The sequence below is a fragment of the Chinchilla lanigera genome, unplaced genomic scaffold (genome assembly GCF_000276665.1).
Source record: "Chinchilla lanigera isolate Chin_1 unplaced genomic scaffold, ChiLan1.0 scaffold00123, whole genome shotgun sequence".
Lineage (NCBI taxonomy): Eukaryota > Metazoa > Chordata > Mammalia > Rodentia > Chinchillidae > Chinchilla > Chinchilla lanigera.
In genome coordinates this window covers 2947104-2964520 of record NW_004955524.1, presented here as the reverse complement: position 1 = coordinate 2964520, position 17417 = coordinate 2947104, and the positions used below count along the sequence as shown (strand labels likewise).

The 17417-nt window shown below is 62.9% G+C and overlaps 1 protein-coding gene across 2 annotated transcripts; it reads left to right on the top strand.

The window, feature by feature from the left end:
• Positions 1–328: 328 nt before the first annotated feature.
• Klhl26 (kelch-like family member 26) lies at positions 329–17119 on the top strand. Of its 2 annotated transcripts, none has more exons than XM_005409590.1 (3): positions 329–452; positions 12094–12276; positions 14599–17119. In XM_005409590.1, exons 2-3 carry the CDS (start codon positions 12095–12097, stop codon positions 16178–16180), a joined length of 1764 nt encoding a protein of 587 aa, XP_005409647.1. In that variant the 5' UTR covers positions 329–452; position 12094; the 3' UTR covers positions 16181–17119. The 2 variants fall into 2 exon arrangements, with proteins under 2 accessions (XP_005409647.1, XP_013362762.1); XM_013507308.1 differs by lacking the exon at positions 329–452 and adding an exon at positions 6863–6931.
• The last annotated feature ends 298 nt before the right edge of the window (positions 17120–17417 follow it).

The following is a 17417-nucleotide window of genomic DNA, read 5'->3' as shown; positions in this document are numbered from 1 at the left end:
TGCAATCTCTGTGTTTTAGCCGATGAGGCTGGGATGACAGGTGTGGCCTAGCATGCCTGGCTTTTTAATTTTTTTGGGTGTCAGGAACCGCATTCAGTACCTCGAGCTTGCCAGGCTGGTGCTGTGCCGCTAAGCAACATGCCTGGCCCTGCCCTTGGTTTTAAGGAATGCTTTAGACTTTGGGGTGCAGGTTCTATAGGGGGAGGAAGAGGACAGGAAATAGGAAGGGGGAGGGGGAGGCGAGGGAGGGGTGCAGGCAGAAATAGCTCAGACCAGCCTGTGTGATGCCTGCCTGAGGCCTGCGTCCTGGCACCCGGGGTCATTTGACACCTGCCCTCGCTTCTGGCGGGGGTTGCAGGCCTCCTGTGTACCTGCCACTGGCCTGGTGTCCACAGGACAGGTCAGCCCCATGTGGGCTGGCTGGGAGAGGCCCTGTGGAGCGGACTGAGCTGGTGAGCTGGGTCTTATCGCAGGAGGGTTGGCTCCTCTTTCTGGGCGAGGGTGAGGTCAGGGAGCAGGGCGAGGTTTGGGAAGGCCCTGGGTGGGACTCCATGGTGGAAGGGTCCTCTGGTGGTGGACAAGGGGCCCCAGGCCCCGATGATGAGAGGTGAGTTGGGGAGCAGTAGCAGTGGCTGTGCAGGCTCTTGGTCCTGCTCTGTGTTGAGGATCTGGTGCTGGGGGTAACCTATGGGGGTAAGGGGCTGAGGACCCACTTGGTCTTGAGTGGCCATGGCAGCTGCAAGTGTCCAGTGGACACCTGCATCCCTCTGTCACCTGCATCCCCCCTCTAGAAAGGCCCTTTGTGCCTCTGGTCTCTGGGCTCGAGCCAGCCTAGGCCACATAGTCCTTGCGGCCTCAGATCTTCCAGGCAGCAGGTCCTGGTTCGGGTAACGTCCCTCCTCCAGAGGGAGGGCTGCAGGCGCCTTGGCGGACTCCCGGCCAGCAGGTCTTTTGTGTTCACTGTGGGGCCACAATCCGGTCCTGCCCCTTCTGAGCCACTGTCCTGTCCCCAACTGCAGCCACCAGGACCTTCCTGAGATCTCAGACCCTGTTACCGCTTGCCTGATACCTGCCAGGGCTCCCTGCTCTCAGAACAGAATCCACTTCCGTGTGACCCCCCTGCCCCCGCCCCGCTGGTCCCAGGCGTACGGGGCCGGAATGTCCTGTCCCTGTCCCAGCGATTTGCACGGCTCAAGTGTTGCATTCTCGGGCCTGGCCTTGCTACCCATCCCATGCATCCCTGTCATCACAGTTCACTGTGCGCTGAGGGTCTGTGTCCCCTAGGACATGCCCTCCCGGGGGGCAGCGGTAGGTCAGTTCTCAGGGCCCCCAGCAGATCAGTGCCCCTCCACGCCGTCTGGGCTGGATTTGCAGGGCGCAGGCCTGACCCCGGCTCTGCACAGCCCCCCTTGCCCTGACCGGTGGAATCACCCTCCTCCACTTTATGGCATTGACCCAGCAGGGTCAGGGCAGAGCAGCAGAAGTTCACAGCCTGTCATCAGTACGTCAGCCCCGCCGTGGACGGAGCAGCCAGCGGTTGCGCCATTCTGTGTGCGCTCCATTTGTTTAATGAGCAGAATTTCAGTACTGCGTGTGAAAGTTAAAGAAAGCCACCACCGGCTGGCCTCCCTGTCCAGCTGCTTGAAGTGGGAAGTGGGGGCTGAGCCCACTGGGCCCCCACTGCCGGCTGGCCCGCCCTCCTCCTCTGGTAGCCGCGCTGCAGCTGTGCGGACGAGCTCTCTTAACACTTGTTAACCCCGCGCCTCCATCCCTTCCTCCCCGCCCTTCCCCACTGCTCTCCAGAGAGGGCCGCGCAGTTCGCAGGACTCGTCTCCAACGGCCACGCCAGCGTTTCCCCAGCATTCCTGCTCTGCAGAGCGGATTTTGGGGCGTGTCCAGCGTGCTTTCAGACCCCTCACCGAGCATCGTAGCGCAGCGCCTGACCGCTCTGCGTGCACTGCCACGATGCACACTGCAAATATTGTGATCTGGGAGGAAGTAACCGGCACCTTGGGGGAATTGCAGACCTTTCCTGTGAGGGCAAGGGCTTCCGGAATTGAACACTCTCGGCCTGCAGGGGTGGGCCTTCAGGCTTTTTAAAGGCCTTGAGGGGGGTCACCCGAGGATCGAGGCCGAAGATGTTTTCTGACACCACAGCCGTGAAATTCCACAGGGGTCAGAGACGGGAATCGGGCGGGAGCGGTCTGGGTGGATATCCGGAGAGCTGTGTCCTCCTCGGGATGTTAGAATTTGAGGCAGCCTGTCAAAAGCGGCCAGACGGGACATGTGACTGCCCAGACTCTTCTGTTACTGAGCTGCACACAGCGTGCTTTCCTAGGCAGGTGGACGGGGCGGCCAGGGGGCTGTGCTGCACCAGGCGTTCGGGCAACCTTTCTGTGCACCCAGCCTGAGTTGCCCTTCCAGGGCCACTGTGGCATCTGCCCAGCAGGAGGGCGCTCTTGCCCTCCACGTCAGCTCCCTGAGGCCTGTGGCCCGTGAGCAGAGCAGTTGGGAGCGCACCGTGTCTGCTCCCCAGGAATCACTTGCACATGTGGCTGGCGGTGTTGTAGCTGGGATGGTGGCCCTGGCCCTCTGCCATCCCAGCCTCGACGCCTGCCCCACATCAGCATTTAGAGTGGCCGAACCTTGGTGTCGGTCGGTCAGAGTGCAGGCAGCTTGCTGGCCTTGCCTGGGGAGCTGTGGTGGGCAGAATGGAGCCGTCTGGCTTGCCACAGACAGGCGGAACTCTGGCTGGGGACAGCTGCCGCCCACTCACCCTCAGACTCACCCTCCATGTGACGTCCTCACCCCCGACCCCCTAGGGGGTTCTTGTGCGGTCTTGGAGAGGCTGCAGCTAGAGAGACACTGCATCCCGGGCAGTTTTTCCAGAGGCTTGTCTGGGATGCCATGGGTGACTCTAGGCTTCTGCCATGGAGGGCCCCTTAGGGGTAGGACAGCCAGGAAACCAGCTTGTTCTCTTCCCTTCCATTAAAGCTCAGAGGTCACATAAAAAATTTCAGAGAGAGTTCTAGTTTTTTTTTTTTTTTTTTTTTTGAGAGTTCTACTTTTAGGTGCACTGGGGTTCAAGGCTGGAAGGCTGCCCCCAGTAGGGTCCCCAGCAGATCCATCTTTTAGCTCTGACTTCTCTCTTCCTGGCACCCACCTATCCAATGAAAGGTGACCCTACTTTATGGCCCACCAGCCTGCCAACCCCAGGGGAGAGGCCAGCCTCTATCCAGTAGCTCCAGCAAAATTCCTAGGGAACGACTCTGATTGGACCAGGTGGGCCACACCCTCATCCTGGGACCAATCGTGGAAGCCATTCTCAGAGGCTTTGACTGGCCAGGTTGGGCCATGTGCCTCCTTTTCAACCCTCAGAGCGGGTCTGCCACTGGGCTTGACTGTGGAGAACAGGAGGTTCTGCAAGGAAGACATGGGGTCCTTAAGAGAGGAGGCCTTTTTTTTTTTTTTTTTTGACACGGTCTCTCGCTGTGCAGTTCAGGCTGGCCTTGAGCTCAATTTGTAGCCCAGGCTGGTCTTGACCTCACAACGATCCTCCTGTCTCAGCCTCCTGAGTGCTGGGATTACATACGTGCACCACCATGCCCAGTGAGGAGGGCTTTGAGCACCCCTAAAATGGAGATGTTCATGAACAGGCTCCTCTGGTGCTGAAATTCGCTGTCGTCAGAAGGCCCCATGCTGAGCGGCAGGGATGCTGCATCTGGCTGAGCTCCACCAGGGTGAACATGTGCTGCTTGGCAGCCCCGACCCTTCTGGGGCCTCAGCGCTGGCCCGGCCAGGGGAGGCAGCAGGCTGGGCTGCCTCCCGGCGTGTTTCTGCCCTGCCATGCTGGAATTCATCGGTGCTGGAATTCAGTGGGTTTCCGAGCAATGCTCATGCACCTACTTGCCTAATCTGGAGAGCCAGGGGGTATTCTTGTTTGAGTGGCCTTGTCTTCCAGCCTGGCACAGTGGGGTGCTGAGGGGGATGGGCCCTTGCTGGATCATCTGGAGTCAGGAGGGAACCTCAACCCGAGATCTGCCCTCTGGTTGGCCTCTGGCAGCAGCCCCGGCTGGGCCGGGAGGGTGAGGGGCTGTGGTGGAGCCCGGTGGGTGCGTAAGTGAGGGAGGCTGTGGTGGAGACCGTAGTTCCAGAGAAGGCCGGAGGTGGAAGTGGCAGGGGTGCCCAGTGTGAAGGAGCTGGTAGACTCAGGAGGGGTCTGGCGGCAGGTGGAGGGGGCCAGGCACACCAGGAGCAGTGCACGCCAAGGCGTGGAGGCCTGGACATCCTGGAGAGAGTCCTGGCCAGTGCTTCCTGGTGCTGCCTGTGAGACCAAACCTGGCCTTAGGACTTGGGCCAGGAGCTGCATGACAGAGGCTGAGCTGTGAGAACGCTCACGTCCACTGCTGCCACCTCGGAGCATGGACCTGCTACCCTAGCCACTTACCTGCCCCCTCACCAGCCTCCATCCGTTCATCCACCCACCCAGCCAGCCAGCCATCTACCTACCCACCTGTCCACGTGTCCAGTCACCCAGCCACCCATCCATGTGTTGGTCCATCCATTCGTCCATGTGTCCACCCACCATCCACCCATCCATTCATCTACTGACCACTTGACATTCACCTACCCATCCATTCACCTAGTCAGCTACCATCCATTCATCCATCCATCCACCCATGTCTGCCCACCCATCCGTCTACCCACCCACTCCCATATCTTCACCCGTCCACTTGTACACCCTCTTCCCACCACCCTTCCTGCCTGCTCACCTGCCCACTCTGCACCGACCCACACACGCCCCAGCCGCTCCCCATGCGGCAGACACTGAGCTCCTTCCCTGTGCTGGGCGTGGTGGTGGGCTCCTGCCTGACCCTGGTGGACTCACATGTCAGCTGTGCAGAGACAAGCTGACACTGACACGTGACGTGCCATGTGGGACAGGAGCAGAGAGGACAGACAGCCAGGCTGAGGCTCAGGGCAGAAAGGGCAGCCGTGGCCCAGGACTGTCCCAGTGTGACCTGGCAGGTGCTACCCGTCTCTTGCAGGGCAGCTGAAAGGTTAGTTGCCCTTGGCCAGCACCGAGGAGTGTTGTCCACGTCCATCCTCTGAGTGTGGGCAGAGTCTCACAGAATGGTCTCAGCCTTCTGGGCCTCAGTCTCCCTGTCTGTGTGTCGATGATGGTCCTGGGGCGTGGCCAGGCACATGAACATCTGCGTGCTGGATGAGGATGTCTCCGCCGGCAGGCCTGGTGTCCTTGTGCCTCCTGCTTGCTGTGTGGTCCTAGACAAGTGCCTGACCCTCTCTGTGCCTATCTATGAAATGGGGATAATGAGGACGCGGTGCTGAGTAGAAAGCCCGGAGCCAGGTTTGTGCAAGGCCTCAGACAGCCTGGCGTGGGGTGGTCACCGGGCAGCGGGGCCTGTGGTGAAGGGATGCTCCTGCACTGGGTCTGGCTGTGTGCTGGGTGACCATGCACTGCAGATGCCGAGAGCTTGCCACTGACCTGGAGGGTGGGGCTCTTCCTGGACGCAGGGCCTCCCCTGCTGCCTGGAGAAGTGGCTGGTCTCGATCAGCCACTCGGGTTGGGGACATTGCCCACAGGTCTTCGTGTCCACTGGCAGAGACCAGAGCACCATGAATCCTGTGCTCTATGGGCCTGCGCCGGAAGCTGGAGTAGAGACTGCCGTGGGTCAGCCTCGGGGGTCACCTGAAGTGACCCAAGGAGCAGGTGCGTGGTGCCTCCCTCCTCTCTGGAGGCCCCTTTCTCCTGGGCCTGTGGGGCAAAACCCCTGCTCCTCTGACTTCCCTCGCCACCCTGCCTGGTGGGACAGAGCTGTGCCAGGGCTGGCTGTGGACCGGTGGAGGGGGCTTCTTTCCTCTGACCCCAGGGGCTGCGGGAAGTGTTGGGCCCATGAGTGGGCGGGTTGCAGGGTTGCCTCCTGAGGGCGCTGCGGCTGCCCTGTTTCCTGTCTCCCCCTGTGTGCTTGGTGGAGCCAAGGACACGCGCACAGGGGCAGGGACACAGGCTGTGGATGGCGATGCCGGGGTCGGGCGGGTTGGTGTGTCTGCATCCCAGCAGCAGGACCTGTGCTCGCACCACCTGCAGATCTGCTGTGGCAGAGCTGGGCACGTGCAGGGTGGGATCCGGAGCCCTGCCTAGACTGCTGCTGTGCACGGGGAGGCCGGAGGGCGCCACAGCTGTGGGCAGGGCGGGGCATTTTGCAGTGCTGGGGTGGAACGAGGGCTCACACGTGCTGGGGAAGCACAGACCCCCCCGCCCACCCGCTTCTGTGCAGGCTTTCTTCCTCTCCGTCGGTCTGTCTGTCCTTTTGGGTTTCTGATCCCTCCTCCTTAGTTCTTCAGCATTTGGGCTCCTGGCCTGCCGGGGCACAGCGCTGTGGGGCCATCACGGTTCCTGGGCCCCACGCCGGCCCCAGTAGTGCTGCCCGCGCCTGCGCGCCCCCTCCTGGGAACCCTCCGGGAAGGAGCTGGCCCTGCGCCGGAGGGGCGGCCGGGAAGGGGGCGCACAGGCAGCGGGGTTGGGGCCACCAGCAGTCCCAGGGGAAGGCTCACTGACGTGAGTGTGGGGGCCGCTGGCCGGCCTTCGAGTCTGAGGCCAGCGCCAGGTGCCAGAACACAATGACTTTATCCTGTGGGCCGGGAGCACAAGTACCCAGAGCTGTGAAATGTTGTGGTAACCACAGCAACAGTAACTGGGGGCAGCTGCCTCTGTGAGTGTGTCAGGTCCTGGTTCTCCCTGCCTCTTAACCCTGGGGCTCGGTCCCAGATGCCACCAGGCCTTGGTGCCATTGGCAGGCTGCACGCAAATTGAAGGGAGCTGCCTGCAGTTGTGAGGGGTTGCACGCGGCCTCAGTTTCCCTGGAGCCGACACCTGCTGTCTGAGGTCGTGTGTGGTGAAGGGTCCAAGGTAGGGGGTGGGGGACGCAGAGGAGTTTCCCGTGTGGCCGGAGAGCAGGAGTGTGCGGGTGTGCACACGCATACACGCCTGTGAAACGAGCCCCAGATGTGGGCGGTGGGCTCAGAGCTCCACTCGCAGGGCCCTGGCTGCCTTCTGTGTGCCCCGCCTGTCCCCGCCCTCCAGGTCTGGGTCCCTTCTCCCTGGGTCTCAGATGAGACTCTACATTAGGCCTTGGCGGTGCTCCAGCTGCCGACAGGGGCAGAGCTGGAGAGGGCACCACCGTTCCACCGTCTCTGCCTGCGTGCACGGGGACTCTGGGCGGGCCGGGCCTCGCAGCAGCCGGCCGGGGTGTGAGCCAGCCAGCTGTGCTGTGCCGCTGCGCCACGCCCAGCCACATGGACAATAAACCTGAAGTTGGCTTGGAAAGTGGAAGTGTCTCAGCGCCGGGAAAGCGAGCCTGCGCTCAGAACAGTGTGTGCGGGGCGCTCACAGACGCGCTGGCCGCCCGCTCCGCGTGGGGGTGGGAAAGGCTTTAACAAAGCCCCAAAGAAATGTTTCCATGAAATTCTTCTTGTTCTTGCCTTTTTTTTTTTCCTCCCTTTTTGGACATTCCAATGAGAAGAATGATCTGGGGCTTCAAATCTTTCTTGCCGGCTGGGAAGCGACCGCAGGGACAAGGCCGGCAGCTGGGCCGGGGCCAGAGGAGGGGCGCCCACCCCGGCAGGTGCTCGGCCCCACTCCGCTGCTGGCCCCAGAAGCAGCCCCGTGGCCCCTGCTCCTGGTCCCCAACCCAGCCTGGTCACTGGGACACTGGCCACAGCCAGTGTGGCTCCGAGCGGCCTGTGACCTCTCCTGCGAGGATGCTCTGCATCCATCTTGCTGTCTCCAGAGCAGACTTAAGACCAGGCCACCCTAGGAGGATGCAAGTCCCTAACATAGGTGTCCCTGGGACACTCACCCTACCCAGTGCCCCACGGGGTGCCCGACAGCCATGCTGGGGTACATAGGGGCAAGGCATAACGAGGATGGTGGGGGCGTGCGGCCACTCAGAGGCCATGTCCAGGCCAAGGGCACAGCCGGGGCGAGCGGCCTCCAGGGACACCCTGACCCGGCTGCTGACGCACTGGCTGCGATGACTCACGTGCGGGTGACCGTGACTTGAGTGGCCGTCTGGAGACTTGGACTGGCTGAGGGCTACTGCTTTCCTGGGGGCCAGCCGCCCCCTGTCTGGGTCCAGCCTGAGTGACGGGTCCTTCCCCTCCTTAGTCATCAGCCAGGCTGCCCTCTACTCTTGCCCACCTTAGCCTGGGCTGCATCTCTCTGCTGCCGTGGGGCGCCTGCCACTGTGGCCTCCTCCTCCGCGAGCTCCCAGGGGTGATAGGGGCTCCAGGGCCGGGGGTGTCTTCCGTAGGCCAGGGAAGGACGCCACTTGTGGGGTGTCTGTGGCCTGGGACACAAAGGGGTGGAGGGCAGGGCTGCCTGCTCCCCTCCTGGTTCAGCCAGGCCTGTCTCCTGGGCAGGGCTGTCCCGACTCCTGGAGAGGAACTGTGGGTTCCTGGAGTGCCCAGTTGTCACACGCTAGTGGCAACACAGTCGCAGTCCCGAGGGCAGGGACATCTGCCCCCACCTTATAGCCAAGGCCTGTGTGATTGAGTGTCCCTGAGTTCCCAGGTCACCCGAGCTGGCGTGGCCCAGACTGCTGGCCGCAGAGACCCCAGCCTGGCTTCCATGCCTGTCTCAGAGGACCTCCTAGTTACTTCGCTGCCCGAGAACCCAGGGAACCCTGACACCATGCCGGGGAAAGCCCCTGCCCGCCTCTCCAGTCCCCTGCTTTCCAGAGAAGAGAGCGGCACGGGCAGGAAAGCCTAGGCCCCTTCCTCTCTGTTGTCCCCGAGGGCAGCACCGCTTCCCGCGTCTCTGCCCCCGGGATGTGCTCTTGGCACACAGGGCGTGAGTTCCTCCCCTGTAGGGATGGAGGCTCAGCAGCGGCTGCCCTGCTGGCTGTTGTTACTGTGACCCCCCCCCCACCGGCTGAGTGCGTTGCTTGGTCCCCTTCTGCCCGAGGTGGAGGTGGCACATTTGGCCCTGGCCCGCACACCTGCAGGTCCAGTTCACCCAGCCTGATCAACAGTATAGTGCTGGCAAAGGAAGTCGCGTCTGTACCGCACAGGTACGGACTTCTTTCTGTTGTTACTCCCTGAGCGCTGCCTTGCTGCCGCCCTTCCTTAGCATTTACCCTGGGTGAGGTGTCGTTCTCACAGAGGGCTGGTTTAGTCCCTGGGGGCTGGCGCAGGCTCCATGCCAACACCGCACCACTTCACGGAAGGCGCCTGAGCATCTAGGGTCTTGGTGCCCACTCCACGTGGATGCTGGGGGACGCTGTGTCACATCAGTCTCAGAGGCAGTCTCTGGGCAGAGGGCTGGGGCTTTAGAGCACGACCAGCTCTGCCACACTGTCCTCCTCGGGCTCGTCCTGCTCCCGTCCCCATCAGGACGCTGTGAGCACGCACAGCCCGGTGTGAAGCCGCCCTTGGTCCTCTGCCTGCTCCTCCACCTTTCCTGTGATGGCCTCTTCCCTCGAGGTTGTCCTGTGCTGAGTTCCTGGTGCTTGCTGTGGGCAGAGGCCACAGGCCCGGAAGGGTGAAGGGCCTATCCTTCCCTCCCTGAGCTGCTCTCCGTAGTGGACAGTGGAGACTGGAGAGGTGGGCAGGAGCCTTCCCAGGCACGGGTGTCGGGGTTCCCTGGGGACCTGGAAGGCAGGGACGGCACGTGTAACTGCAGGGCCTGTGAGGGAGGCCTGCGGCCCAGCCTGGGTCTCTGAGTGGCCTCGTGGTGCAGCTGCCTGGTGGGAACCTCTCTTCCGGTTGAGACCGCACAGGTGCCCCTGCCCTGCAGGCACAGAGGAGACCCAGAGGTCCTCCCACACTGCCTGGTCTGCTCCAGCCCTGGGGGACAGAGAGGTGGAAGCAGTGGCAGAGGCTGGCCGGGCCATGGGGATCTGTGAGGCAAGGCTTCCGCAAGAGGCGAGAGGCTGGGGCTCGCTCAGCACCCTTCCCTGTGGGAAGCTCCAGCTTCAAGCATCCTCTTCCCGGCCCTGGGGACAGGTGGCAGGGGCGCTCGCGCAGCCGGGAGGGGCAGTGTCGGGGTGCCGACCTCTGGGGTCCCTTCCAAGTCCCTGTGTGTCCACTGCATCTTAACAGACGCCTGTTCTCCCAGGGAGGGCTGCAGGGATGCCCACGCCATGGCTCCATGTGTGTCTCAGGGCTTTTGGGTCTTACGCAGTGTGCTCGGGTGTTCCGACTTTCCCCCGTCCTGTCCCATCCCATCCTGTCCCGTCCTGTCCCCTCTTCTGTCCTTGCCCCCCACCTCTGATCAAGCTCTGGCCACTCCTCCTAAGTGTCCCCTCCGAGCAGGTGCTTGGAGCACCCAGTGGTTATCTCCATGCGGTCTGTTTCCGTTGGTGTCTGTCCCCCTCCCTTACAAGGAGCTGGGAGCGCTGCAGGGCAGGCCCAGCCCCATGAGCAGAGTGCTGGCATGTTTGTTTGGTTTTTTTTTTTTTTTTTTGGTTTTTCTCCAGTACCAGGAACCAAACTCTCAACCTTGCGCTTGCCAGGCAGGCACTTTGCCGCTGAGCTAAATCCCCAGCCCCCAGAGTGCTGGCATGAATGAGTGAGTGGATGATGGGCCGAGGTGAGGACCCTCACCTCAGGGTCAGGAGGTCTACAGTGTGGCCCTGTGGCTCATTTGACCATTGTCCCCTACTGGCCGAGATGTCCTTGACTGCTGGTGGCCCCTGTACGCGCCTGATTCTGGGTGACTGGTCTGTTCTGGCCTGGCTCCCCTGAGTGCAGGACTGCTTTGTTCTCACAGTGTCCCAGCTGCCCAGCGGCTGAGCAGGGGTCGGGGGACGGGGGCAGCCAGGCTCTGCAGCCACAGGGCAGCCTGATTAAGGTGGACCCGGGACCTCCACTGTCCTCTTTGCGACCCTCAGGACGTTGAGGCTGTCGGGGGCTTGGAGGCTGGAGGAGCCGAGGCAGCATGCCTGGCCAGGCGGGCAGCGCTCCGGTGGGGCCAAGCCAGAGTCTGCGGCTCTGCCTGGAGCCCGAGCTTGCCCTTCCTCCTCAGTCAGCAGGAAGGCTCTGTGGCTGGCCAGCAGCACCCCGCACCCCAGCATTGTGCACTGCTGCCCCAGGACTCCAGGATGGTTTGGCAGCCTCCTGGCACCCCAGCATTGCTTGCCCGTCCAGGTGGCCATGCACTGGGCCCTACCTGCCGAGGGACTTGCAGCTTCCTGCACCATGGCCCCCTCGCTGGGTCCCCTACTTCCGGCAGGCAGAGCTGGACCACAGGCACCTGCTTGGCCTGGCCACCCTTTCTGAGGGTCTTCCGAGGGCTGTGAGGGGGCAGGGGCCTCTGAGCATAGCCACTTCTGGAGTGCATGCCAATGTGTGCCTCGCGCGGCCACCCGCTCTAAAATCCTGGCATTGTTTGCAGCTGGCAGGCCAGGGGGCCAGGAGCCCCCATCCCCTCCCGTACGTTCTTGGAAGGACCAGTGCCCACATTCCTGGCCCTCTCTGTGGCCATGCGTCGTCCGAGGGGGCCACAGGTCTCAGGGAGAGCGCGGTACTGGGGGCGCGGCTGTGGCCTGGCTGGGTGGGGGCTGGGCTGGGGATCCCGGCATGGGGGACCCTGTGGGGCGGGGGGGTGGGCAGTGTTTACACAGGACCTGAAAGGGATTTCATGTGCCGGGTTTTTATTTTTCATTTTTTGGTGCTGGGGATGAAAGCCAGTGCCTTGACACTGAGTTGCATCCCCTGCCCTTGTTTACTCCTTATTTTGAGACAGGGTCTTGCTAACTTGCTAGTTCCCCGGGCTGAGTATAAACCTGTGGTCCTCCTGCCTCAGCCTCCCAGAGTGCTGAGCTGACAGGCCTGCACCGTCCCGCCCAGCTCCAAGCTGTTGTGAAGTGGACAGTCAGCAGCATTCGGTGTATCTGCAGTGTCAGGCGGCTTCCTCTCTGGCCGGTTCCAGAGCATTTCATCACCCCAAAAGGAGACCCTGTGCACACTGAGATTTCCCCATCTCCACCCCGCATCTCCTACTGTCCCCCGCTGTCTGTGTGTCAGAAGCGCCTGCCTCTGAGCCGTGTCCCACCTCTGCTGTCCCCGCAGCATGGCTGATAAGCACGGGGCCCTCAAGTGCACCTTCTCAGCGCCCAGCCACAGCACCAGCCTCCTGCAGGGCCTGGCTGCCCTCCGTGCGCAGGGCCAGCTGCTGGACGTCGTGCTCACCATCAACAGAGAGGCCTTCCACGTGCACAAGGTGGTCCTGGCTGCCTGCAGCGACTACTTCCGGTAAGCGCCTTGCAGGGCGTGGGGGTGGCAGCAGGGGACCCCGGGGAGGGACAGGGTCATGCTGGCCTCTCTGGTCTTGTGGACCTGCTGAGCTCTCCTTTGCTGTCACACACGGGGCAGAACGTGCTTGGCAGACAGCTGCTGTGAGCACCTGCTCAGCAGCACCCGGCAGCATTGCTTGGGCTGCAGCGGCAGGGCTTGGCAGGACGTTCACTTGAAGTCTTTTTTTTTTTTTTTTTTTTAATAGCCGTACTAGGGATTGAACTTGGGACCTTTGCATTGAGCTACATCCCCAGTCCTATTTATTTTTTATTTTGAGACAAGGTCTTACTAGTTGCTATGTTGTCCAGGCTGGGCTTGAACTTGTGACCCTCCTGCTTCAGCCTCCCAGAGTCTTTATTCCATACCTACTGTATGCTAGGCAGTGGTCTCAGCCTTGGGGATCCGGCCTGGCATCCATACTCAGGATACCTAAAGCCCAAAAGGTGGGGGGGGCCTCCGAACCACGGTGAGCCCGGCTCTTACCGACACCTGTGTGTTGGGCTCTGTTCCCGTGCCTTGCATGGTGGCCACAGCCTCGGTGGGCATATGGGTCTGTCCGCCTTTCCCATGCAGTGGCTGACTGGAAGGGAGGGTCACCTGGAACTGGTGGGTGGGGAAGTTCCCCTTGCCAGCTGTGGGCTGTCCTGGCGCTGGAGCTGTTCCCTCACTCCTTCGATGACCGGCTGACCACCCCACCCAGCATGCATGCCCCAAGGCCCGGCTGCCCGCCTTGTGGGCTCAGCAAGGTTGTTCTGGGGAGCTGCGGCAGCCAAGCCAACTGGGGCGCTGCTGCTATTTTTATTTCGGATTTGGGGACGGGTGGGCCAGCCCAGCCAGCAATGCCCTTTAAAGGCTCCCCCGTGCTGGCACTGCAGCCGGCGAGGCCTTAAAAGGCAAAGCTCCCTCCCGTCGCCCACAGCCCGCTGCGTGTCTTCATCACGTACCCGAAGATGTGAGGCGACAGGCAGGGGCAGGACAGGGGCGCCTGTGGCACCCTCACAGCTGTCCTCCCACTGTGTCCCTGAGCTTGGCACCACCAAGGCAGGACATGTGCCCCACAGTGGGCAGGGGACAGCCTCCCGTGCAGGCAGCATCATGGAAGGCCCTTGGATGGCAGGAAGAGTTGGTGTGAATCGGGCAGGTGTGGTGGTGCATGGCTATAACCCTGGTGCTCTGGGAGGCCAAGACCGGGGGATTGCAAGTTCAAGCCCAGCCTGGGAAATTTAGTGGCTTAGTGAGATTTTGCCTTAAAATAAAAAATGAAGAAGGGCTGGAGATGGAGTTCAGTGTGAAAGCCCTGGGTTCAAAAGCAAAAACAAAAAAGAAGTCAGTGTGGGCATCAGCCGCACTGTGGGAAGAGCCACCCCCGGCCTCCGAGCGAGCACTGGGTCCTCCCCATGTCCCTGGGGGCCAGAGCCTGGAACCCGAGCCTCCGCACTGCCCTCCTTTGGCGCCCCTGGCCCTGGGCCGGTGCCGCACTGGCACTGCGCTCAGAGCAAAGCGGCGCGGGGACAGCTAGGCTGTCATGGGGTGCGTGGGGCCCTTCCTGTCCTCCTGGGCCTCTCTCTAATGCCAGCACAGCCCCCAGCAGGCACCCCACTCCTGAGGACCCTCAGCACTTCCCTGTCCCCATGGTTGCAGAGACCCAGGCCAGGGAGGCAGGGTCCGCCTGCCCAGGTAGCAAGTGGGAGACTCGGTGGGCAGCGCTTGACCTGAGTCCCCGCTCCCCACCCTGGAAGCTGCACTGCCTGGCCCTGCCCTGTGGCTCTGCGCCAGTGATTGACAGGTTTGTGCTGCAAGCGAGCAGGGAGGCAGGGTTGTAGGAAGTTGCACGCCTGAGGGTGGAGTAAAATCTTTCTTTCCTTCCGTCTGTCAGAACGTCCGTCCTTTTTCTCTCTCTCTCTCTCTCTCTCTCCCCTCCCTCCCTCCCTCCCTCCCTCCCTCTCTCTCTCTCTCTCTTCCTCTAGGTGCAGCAGCACACACCCATCATCCAGGCACACTGGGAGGCTGAGGCAGGAGGATGACAAGTTTCAGTCTAGCCTGGGCAACTTAGTGAGACCCTGTCTCAAAATAAAAAACAAAAAGGGCTGCAGATGTAGCTCACTGTGAAGGCCCTGGGTTCCGCTCCAGTGTCACGTCCCCATCTGTGTTTCTCTCTTGCACGTTTCCCCCCTCTTGTGGGGTACGCCCTGCATCCTGTACCCCAAGGCCAGGCTGTCCCTGGCACCCTGACACCCCTGGGCTCCACCCCAGCCCATAGCCTGTGTTTCCACCCCACAGGGCCATGTTCACGGGCGGCATGCGGGAGGCGAGCCAGGACGTCATTGAGCTGAAGGGAGTGTCGGCCCGTGGACTGCGGCACATCATTGACTTTGCCTATAGTGCCGAGGTGACGCTGGACCTGGACTGCGTGCAGGACGTGCTGGGCGCCGCCGTGTTCCTGCAGATGCTGCCGGTGGTGGAGCTGTGTGAGGAGTTCCTCAAGGCGGCCATGAGCGTGGAGACCTGCCTCAATATCGGCCAGATGGCCACCACCTTCAGCCTGGCCTCACTGCGAGAGTCAGTGGACACCTTCACCTTCCGCCACTTCCTGCAGATCGCCGAGGAGGAGGACTTCCTGCGCCTGCCGCTCGAGCGCCTGGTCTTCTTCCTGCAGAGCAACCGGCTGCAGAGCTGCGCCGAGATCGACTTGTTCCGCGCTGCCGTCCGCTGGCTGCAGCACGACCCGGCCCGGCGGCCGCGTGCCAGCCACGTGCTGTGCCACATTCGCTTCCCGCTCATGCAGTCCTCGGAGCTGGTGGATAGTGTGCAGACCCTGGACATCATGGTGGAGGACGTGCTGTGCCGCCAGTACCTGCTGGAGGCCTTCAACTACCAGGTGCTGCCCTTCCGGCAGCACGAGATGCAGTCGCCACGCACCGCCGTGCGCTCTGACGTGCCCTCGCTGGTCACCTTCGGTGGCACGCCCTACACGGACAGCGACCGCTCCGTCAGCAGCAAGGTGTACCAGCTGCCTGAGCCGGGCGCCCGCCACTTCCGTGAGCTCACGGAGATGGACGTGGGGTGCAGCCACACGTGTGTGGCCGTGCTGGACAACTTCGTGTATGTGGCCGGCGGCCAGCACCTGCAGTACCGCAGCGGCGAGGGCGCGGTGGACGCCTGCTACCGTTACGACCCGCACCTGAACCGCTGGCTGCGGCTGCAGGCCATGCAGGAGAGCCGCATCCAGTTCCAGCTGAACGTGCTGTGCGGCATGGTGTACGCCACTGGCGGCCGAAACCGCGCCGGCAGCCTGGCGTCCGTGGAGCGCTACTGCCCGCGGCGCAATGAGTGGGGCTACGCCTGCTCGCTGAAGCGCCGCACCTGGGGCCATGCCGGCGCCTCCTCAGGGGGCCGCCTCTACATCTCGGGGGGGTACGGCATCTCGGTGGAGGACAAGAAGGCGCTGCACTGCTATGACCCCGTGGCAGACCAGTGGGAGTTCAAGGCCCCCATGAGCGAGCCCCGTGTGCTGCACGCCATGGTGGGCGCTGGTGGCCGCATCTACGCGCTAGGGGGCCGCATGGACCATGTGGACCGCTGCTTTGATGTGCTGGCCGTGGAGTACTACGTGCCCGAGACGGACCAGTGGACCAGCGTGACGCCCATGCGGGCCGGCCAGTCCGAGGCCGGCTGCTGCCTGCTGGAGCGGAAGATCTACATCGTTGGCGGCTATAACTGGCGCCTCAACAACGTCACGGGCATCGTGCAGGTGTACAACACCGAGACGGACGAATGGGAGCGGGACCTGCACTTCCCTGAGTCCTTCGCGGGCATTGCCTGTGCCCCCGTCCTGCTGCCCCGGGCTGGTACCAGGAGGTAGCGCTGGTGACCCGGGACCTCCGCCAGGTTGCGCGTCCCAGCGGTGCAGGACCTGGGCGCTGCCCGGGCTGGCTCAGCTGCAGCCTGGAGGGGTCCCCCTGCTCCAGTCCCTGCGTCCCTCCCGGCCCACCGGATCCCGGCGTGGCACCTTGTGTTCTCCCGGGCGGCTGCCTCACCGCCCTGGAGTCCTGGCAGTGGGCGCTGGGGTCGCCCCGGCAGTCACTGTCAGGGCTCTGCCCCGCTGCCTGCCTTCTTACCCAGCCCCGCCCAGCCTTAAGCTGTGAGCCGCGCACCCCTTCCTGGCTCCCGCGTGCCTGTGCTTTGAAATGAGCTCACCCACTGCGTGGTGTGCGGACGGCCAGGATGAGGAGCGGTGTGGACCGGGACGTGTCTGCCCCCCGGGCGCTCGCTGCCGGGGGGGCCCCGCCTCTCCTGCCCCCCACTCTGAGAGCCCTGAGACCGCAGGGCCAAACCTCCTGTGGGGCTCGAGGTCTGAGGTGTCCCTGCCCCAAGTTGGAGGGCCTCGGGCCCCCGGCCCCTCCCACGTCAGGTGGGCACTGTGGGCTGGGCCACCTGGGACCTGCGCAGGCCGGGCGAGGCCTCTCCCTCCCAGGCTGTGTGGCTTCTGTGGCCACACGCGTTTTGCGCTCCAAACCTCGAAACCTCTCCTTTCTGCTTTGTTTTACGTTGTTTTTTTTAAGGAGGCAGCACTGCTGTCTTCGAAATGAGATCTGTACTCTAGGGGCAGCTTGAAGTGTCTCTCTCGCTGCTGACGAACGATGGATGTCGTGTTTGCGCGACCGCTCACGGTGTAAAGGATTAACCTCGTGCCTCCGCCAGCGTCGCCTCTCAGTGTCTCCTTTTATTTAATAAAAATGTTATGGTGGAAAGATGGAGCGGCCGGCGCTGAGCCCGGGCAGCTTGGCCGATTGCTCACAGATTGGCGGTGTCCTCCGTGTCTGGGGTTCCTCTCCTGGCCGCAGGGGAGCCGGGCCTGCGCTCCCGATGTCCAGGGGTCCTGCAGCCGCGTCTGCCAGGCTGTCCACGTGGGCGCCAGGAGGCAGGCCAGGCCAGGCTGGGGCTGGTGGTCTTGTGGGCCTGGGGAGCGTCTCCGGCCCCCGCAGCAGGTCCGTCTGCAGCCCCTCAGTCTCAGGCCGAGGTGCTGAGCACGGGGCTGTGGGAGACGAGACCCAGGGACCTGGTCCTCAAGTCCGTCAGGGTCCGAGAGCTCCTCCGGG